The sequence below is a fragment of the Prorops nasuta genome, unplaced genomic scaffold, assembly GCF_024137725.1.
Source record: "Prorops nasuta isolate Cenicafe-Biocafe unplaced genomic scaffold, Cenicafe_Pnas_1.2 PNAS00010, whole genome shotgun sequence".
Lineage (NCBI taxonomy): Eukaryota > Metazoa > Arthropoda > Insecta > Hymenoptera > Bethylidae > Prorops > Prorops nasuta.
In genome coordinates, this window is record NW_027116807.1 from 1,386,325 (window position 1) to 1,393,296 (window position 6,972).

Consider the following 6,972-nt stretch of genomic DNA (forward strand, 5'->3'; position numbering starts at 1 on the left):
AATGGATTAACATTATTTTTAGGGTCCCGATTACGACGAGAGTTTGGACAAAGTTGCAAGGGCGGAAAGGGTATCGAGTCTTCTGCGTCGTTGGGAGTTAGCTAGCATGACCTGGTCCAGCGTTTCTGATTTAAATACCACTGCACCGGCGTCTCTGAAGTCGCGGTCACCGGATCTGAGCACGTCAAGGCAGAGTTTGAGCGCGAAGGATCGCGAAGGAATGAGAAACATAATTGGCGGTAGGCCGGAGAGCGCGCCAATCTTTGTGAGGAACGCGAACCGGGTGGACGGACTGCAAGATAGCCATTGTCCCTCACCAAATATGCCCAGACATGTGCTGGAGTCTATCACGCAAAGTCCGACGCAAAGCATGAAGAATTCTACCCCACCAGGTACCTCACCTACCTGTATGAGGTATCAAGAGTCCTACAAGGAATGTACGAGCCAAAAATCCGTGAAACAGCAATTCGGTAATCAGAATCAAGTGAACGGAGAGTACATGGCTCAACAGGCCCTCTACAGGGAGCAGTACCTTCAACAGACAGGAATCATCGCTGTCACGCCGCAATTCTCGACTCAATCTCCGGGGAGCAACGTCCTAAGAGGTAGTCCTTACCAGCAATTCCAAATCACAAGTCCACAACATTTTACTGCGCCTAGAAAAAGGGGCTTCAATGCTGCACAGATGACGTGACCAGGACGGGCTCGAACCACCAGATAAGACTGAATATTCTATCTACCCCGATCGACATGGCCTCCCATGGACCATACAAGGATCCTTCGGGACGTCGAGGAAATTGCGAAACTAAGGAAAAAACATGCGAGAAAGATGTAGATGGAAAGAATGAGAGAGAAAGAAAGATTTTTAGTAGAGCATAGCACAGATCTAATAGAGATCTTTATTGTTTACAATGCTGTTCGAGTACCTGGAAAAACGTGCTTTCCTGGATTTTCGATCGTTGTTTGTTCAAGATCTCTTACCTTTATATATAAAATAGAATCATCATGCTTTAAACATAGTGATTATTTATTTTTTTATTAAGTTTTTAAGGTCAATCTATCCGGAAATAATTATTTTCGACTAATTTTCATTTTTTTAATCATGAATTTTTAATTTCAAAGATTGGCAAATTAATGTCTTGAGCAAATATATATTGAAATCTAGAGACGCGCAATCCTTTTTAATTGAATATAATGATAAAGAAATTAATGGGGTATCGGCCTAGGATTTTTGCTGGTGTAGAAATAATTTCGTTGAAAGGGAGCGAGAGAGGAGAGAGACGATGATGACGAAAAAATAAATTATATTTACGGTAAATAAAAATGTAAAGGAGTTTTTGATTGAAGTGTGCCAAAACTGCTAATAAGAGAAATAAATCTTAAGCTTGTCAAGGATAAAAAAATTTATTGGTAATGACAAACTCCTGCTCTAAATGTGAACAAAAACATTTTGATGTACGTATCATACTTTTTAGTCTATATTGTCTCTTTTTCTAATTAATCGCCGCTGGTAAAAGAAACTGGAAATTCTAGGTACAAACTTTTTGTATCGAATGTATTAGAAGATTGCCTCGGATATATAGATATGTATGTATTTGTATATCAATGTATATATACGTATGTATGTATCTAAGAATGAACAAACAATCTTGATAAAAAACTTAGAAGTTCATTATTATATATAAATATATATACGATGTATAGGTTTTGCTGTACGTATAATTGTATGGAAAAACATTTAATCTAACGTGATGACTGTATATTTATATGTTGATCATGTTCAAAAGTTAAGGATATATATATAATAGTTGATGATGAGAGTTTTATATTTCATGTTACAATACGCTCTATACTGTAGAAACACTCAATGAAGTTTACTGCATCACTGTCGAACTGTGACTATACGTTTTATTCCGTGTTAAAAATTTTTTACAAATAAATATTATTTCTCCCCGAATTATAAATATATCCTCATAAGTTTTCTATGTCTCTGAGAAACATACTAAAACTTATTTTTAATCTAATTATGTAGGTAATTATGGTAACCACGATATAAATCTAATTCATTTTTTCGAAAATATGTTCGCAAGTAAAATTTGAAATAATTTAACTATTTTAAGGCCGAAATTGTCATTTTGACCAAGAAACGTTACATTCATTTCAGAAGAACAGTAAAGTACAGTTATATTAATTAGTATGCTGGACACATCTGTATATTAATTGAGTTTAAGGGAAAAGCTTACATTATTTACTCTCATTAAAGTACAGTTTGATCTCTGACGAATACGTTCGAAGTAAATTACTTTTTCATCAGTGTGAACATTTTCTTAGCCTATCTAAAGTACTTTACATTCCTAATTTAAACTTCGAAGTCCATTCACGTGTTCGAGAGGTATCAGGTATGTTCTCGTTATCTATACTCTTTTAGGTGTCTGTCTGTAAATCACGTATGATGTCATGAACAGACCTATTTATATTGTATTAAAGTTGACCTCTGATTTACACGACTTAATTAAGTCCGTACAACAATAAGTCGTATGTCGCTGTTGGATGCTGGTCGGATATCCAAATCCAATATTCCGATTGGTTCGGATGATATCTGAAATATATAATGCGCATGCGTCCGTCATTCGACAGCAGCAAACGAATCAGGGTGTTTCCAGCCGCCGACACTCAGCGGTCTCAGCTGCTAAGTAAAATCCGCGTATGATTGGTTGATCAGTTAAAATTGGCCAATCATAAGCATATATTACTTAGCAACTGAGGCCGCTGAGTATCGGCAGGAAGGTGTTGCGTTTCTAATCTTTTTGTCAATTTGACCAAGTAGGCTTAGGACCGGTTCCACAAGCCTTGTTTAAACTGGATTAAGTTAATTATGCTATATTCTATGTGGCATAAAATATAGCAAAATTAACTTAATCCAGATCAAAAAAGGCTTGTGGAACCGGGCCTTAAACCCTAGTCTTTGGTAAAGCTTGAAATTGAATAGAATTTACTACAGTTTATAAATTTTATCAAACAGATAAATTTTACCAATAGGTGGAAAAACCGGCCCTTAAGTTGGTATGTATAGTCGACGTGACGGGATTATCAACTTAAGTCAGACATTGGGCTTAAGCCTACCTAGTTACCTACACTGCGGGAAATTGAATCGTCGGCATCGTCGCTTTGTTTGCTAGTATAGAATTCTACGCCCTTATGGAACGCGTCCTGTATAATATGTTCTACGCAGAACCTCGCGCATTGGTTAAAATATGGCGTGAAATGTGTTGTTGCGGCAATTTCGAAGATAGATCGAGCGTTAAAAAGTTTGACAACGGCTCCGATAATGGCAGACAATCAGCAAAGTAGATTTGAAAAGTCTCTCGGACTTTTGACTACTCGTTTCGTCAATTTATTGCAAAAAGCAACCGATGGTGTTTTAGACTTGAAAGTTGTAAGTTTGTAACGATAATAATAAGCACGTTCGGTCTACATTGGGTTAGGTTAAGTGGTTAGGGGGGTGCACGCCATTTGAAGCTGCGGGAATTTTGAAAAAATAACTTTTTAACCTCCTATGCAGCCGAATTAAAGAAATAGACTTTTTTCATTGATAATCGCTGGTTAACAATAACTAGTTTATAACTGAATCTATTTTTAATACTTGAATAGTCGAAGAAGAGAAGCAATTTTCATAACCTAGAAGCGAAAAATCGTAGGACTTCATTTTTGGCATAATGTTCATGAATAATGATTTAATTCTAGGCAGCAGATTTATTGGAAGTACGGCAAAAAAGACGTATTTATGATATTACTAATGTTCTGGAAGGTATTGGACTTATAGAGAAAAAAAGTAAAAACAGTATCCAATGGAAGTATGTATCTCGTTTTAGAGCAATTCGTTATCAGTATTTTAACATTTTACGATATATATTTTTTAACTCCTTGATAGAGGAGCAGGACCTGGCTGCAATACTCAAGAGGTGGGTGAAAAATTGACAGATTTAAAAGATGAAATCCGTAAGCTTGAAGAGCATGAGCAAATGTTAGATACACATACTCAGTGGATTCAGCAAAGTATAAGAAATGTTGAGAATGATTTAGTTAACAAAAAGTATGCATATATCACGTATGAAGATGTCAGAGAAAACTTTGTAAATGATACAGTTTTAACAATTCAAGCACCTTTGAATACAGAATTAAATGTTCCAAACTTTTCTCAGGTAACACATGCAAGAAGAAGTACAATTATTATTTCACATGTAGTTTATAAATAAAAATAGTTATTTTTTTTACTCACTCCATATATAGGTTGTGGATGATGGCGATGAAGAAATTAATTATGAAATGACTTTAAAGAGTAATAACGGAGAGATTAATGTATATATGATAGAACCAGCATTAGCCAAAACATATGATGAGAAGATTCATGAATATAGGTCAGCAATAGAGTTAAGGTTACAAGAAGAGGCAAAAAATTTACAAAAGGAAAAAGAAGTGGAACAGAAAAAGGAGGAACCAATTGTTAAACCAAAGAGAAAAGTTGGCAGGTAAAAATATAGTATTCTAGTCTTCTATATTCTGCCTTAAATCATCTGCTCTATTCGCATCTGAAATTATTGAGTATAATTTTTGATTTGCAAAGAGCAAAGAATAATTAGTGGTCTAAACATGGGGTGAATAATTATTTAGAGTAAATTTATTCATTGGTATAGACCATACAAAGCTGGTTTGAAGACTTTAAATAGGTTATCGGGAAAATATAAGTAGGAATCACAATTTCTCTTAATTTTTTAGACCACCAAAGGGAAGCACAAAAGTAGAAACATTAATATCTGAAGAGGACGATGATGAGGATCAAGAATTGATAGAAGCAAAAATACTCCTTCGCGATATAAGTAAGTTTTGAAACATTACTAGAGTATTATCAAATTTTTAAACAAAGATTTAATGTAATCAATTGATATATTAAAACTTTTAGGTGCTGCACAATTAAATCAAAATGCATATGACCTACTTTACTCTGACTGTAAGTAATTCTTCTTAGTATAACATGAATTGTTTATCTCAAGTGTATTAATTAAGGTACAATTACAGTTTGTGGGCCACTAATATGCTTAAGTCCACCTCCTGGAGAGAAAGATTACCAATACAATCTAAGTGATTCTGAAGGTGTGTGCGATCTATTTGATATTGCTGCAAAATGAGCATTCTACCAAGCAGCTTTAAATGTTTATATAGCGTACAAATAAACCACTTACCAGTGCGCAAGGGGTCAATGGTAATTCTGTTAATAATATCTCTTAGGGCTGGCTAGATGTATATATTATTTTAAAAGACGAATATGGATCGTAATCATTGGAAGTATGCAGTATTTTTTTATGGGAAAAATCTTTATCATCTATGTCTAGTGAAGTGCTTCATCCTTTTTAGACTTTGATCATCATTATAGGTATAAAAGGGCCTAAACATTCTAGGATTAAATTGACCAAGCAAATTATAGGGAGATTTTTTGGTTAAAATCGGGATTTTGAATTCAGTAGAAATTCAAAGAGATTCATTTGAACTGATGACGTTGATGTTTTATATAAATCAATTTTTGTAAAATGCTTGAAATTCAGCAGAGATTTCTTTGTTATTTTATGTCTGTTAATTCAAAATATTTGAATGAGCTCAGATCATTCTGCACCAAAAAAATCAATATGCTCTTTTTCTTAATTAGTATATGTTTATCCTTCCTATATACAATTCTATTGTATATATGGATTTATATGTATATGGTACTGTACATGATCATAAGATCCATGACTCGATATTTTATATGATTGATATGTGTCACCTTTATACACATTATATTGATTTTCGTTTATGATTGAACAGACATTGAAAAAATATATTTAAATTTAATGTATATAATTGTTGTTTTTGTTAATTAATTTCTCCCTTATCAATATTAGAGCTATTATACTCTATTACAAACCGATCAATATACCGTTATTTAAGGATGTTATCGAACTTTATTGCTTTATGACGATTTCTTTATTTATTCTCATGGATGGTTCATTTAAGCGATTTCTAGATGTCCTTAAAAATGTAGTTTATGCAGTGTAAAAGTCTGTGATATTTCATGTATAAATACTATTCCGATTTCTAAAAATAATACAATGACAAGTGATTAAATTACTTACAATCTTAAAAGTGGAGTCTCATAGCGTGTGGAGTGACGCGTCTGGCATGTGATGAATAGTAAGGAAAACATGATGCGAATGTCTTTGCATCGTATTCCGCTTGCTGTCAGAGGCAATGAAGCCAGTCTGTGGCCGAACGGACCCCTCACCATGACCTCCAAGCCAATACAACTCTGTATAGGCATGGAGGTCACGGTGGGGAGTCTTTTAGGTCCCAGATTGGCTTCACTGTTCAGAGATTCGAGTGACTCGCTGAAATCGCGATCGCACGCCAACGGGCCGCTCTAAACGCAGCAAAGATGTAATCTAATGTAGATTTATTTCTAAAAGCTAATATAATATATAAATGATAACATAAAAGATATTATACAAAATAATACATTATCAGATCTTCAAAGCACACGCTTAGCATGTCAGGTTCGACAACATCCTTAGTCCTTTCTCATTCTGTCAATAGAGGGCCAAGATTTCGAAAGATGTACCAAGTTTGCTCGCTAATCCTCCAAAACGTTTAACATTCTATATATACAAACTCCCTATCATCAATAGATGTACTTGCTTCGGCAGTACATATACTAAAATTGGAACGATACAGAGAAGATTAGCATGGCCCCTGCGCAAGGATGACACGCAAAATCGTGAAGCGTTCCACATTTTTTTGGCAAATAAAATAAAGTAATACATTTTCAGTTGTATCTTTATATACAAGCTGAAATGATGGAAAAATAAGACAATCTCGAATAGAAAATACAATAATGTATTATCTATCAAGTCTATAAGAAGTGTTAATATTGTAGATCTCAAT

General features: G+C 34.4%; 2 protein-coding genes and 1 non-coding gene across 5 annotated transcripts in view; all 3 read left to right on the plus strand.

Moving 5' to 3' along the window:
• The window catches only part of LOC136776607 (uncharacterized), a 36,813-nt gene extending 34,527 nt beyond the window's left edge, over nt 1-2,286 (plus strand). For all 3 annotated transcript variants that reach the window (XM_066732277.1, XM_066732276.1, XM_066732278.1), the window contains one exon: nt 23-2,286. In XM_066732277.1, the coding sequence (XP_066588374.1) occupies nt 23-694 (672 nt within the window). In that variant the 3' untranslated portion in view covers nt 695-2,286. The remainder of the gene's footprint in view (nt 1-22) is intronic.
• An 872-nt stretch (nt 2,287-3,158) lies between these two features.
• On the plus strand, nt 3,159-5,880 carry LOC136776608 (transcription factor E2F5-like). Its single transcript, XM_066732280.1, has 7 exons — nt 3,159-3,436; nt 3,745-3,854; nt 3,932-4,202; nt 4,291-4,529; nt 4,777-4,877; nt 4,961-5,008; nt 5,077-5,880. The coding sequence occupies exons 1-7, from the start codon at nt 3,329-3,331 to the stop codon at nt 5,184-5,186; spliced, it is 987 nt and encodes a 328-aa protein (XP_066588377.1). The 5' UTR covers nt 3,159-3,328; the 3' UTR covers nt 5,187-5,880.
• Nucleotides 5,881-6,718: 838 nt separating this feature from the next.
• On the plus strand, nt 6,719-6,825 carry LOC136777254 (U6 spliceosomal RNA). The gene has a single exon (XR_010823224.1). It is a non-coding gene; the product is annotated as a U6 spliceosomal RNA (small nuclear RNA).
• Nucleotides 6,826-6,972: the final 147 nt, after the last annotated feature.

What these genes read in the sequence shown, in the direction of transcription:
- LOC136776608 (XM_066732280.1), top strand. Translation starts at nt 3,329, where the DNA reads ATGGCAGACAATCAGCAAAGTAGATTTGAAAAGTCTCTCGGACTTTTG. An exon ending in GTGTTTTAGACTTGAAAGTT is followed by an intron (nt 3,437 to 3,744) that starts GTAAGTTTGTAA and finishes ATTTAATTCTAG; the next exon opens with GCAGCAGATTTATTGGAAGT. An exon ending in AAAAACAGTATCCAATGGAA is followed by an intron (nt 3,855 to 3,931) that starts GTATGTATCTCG and finishes ACTCCTTGATAG; the next exon opens with AGGAGCAGGACCTGGCTGCA.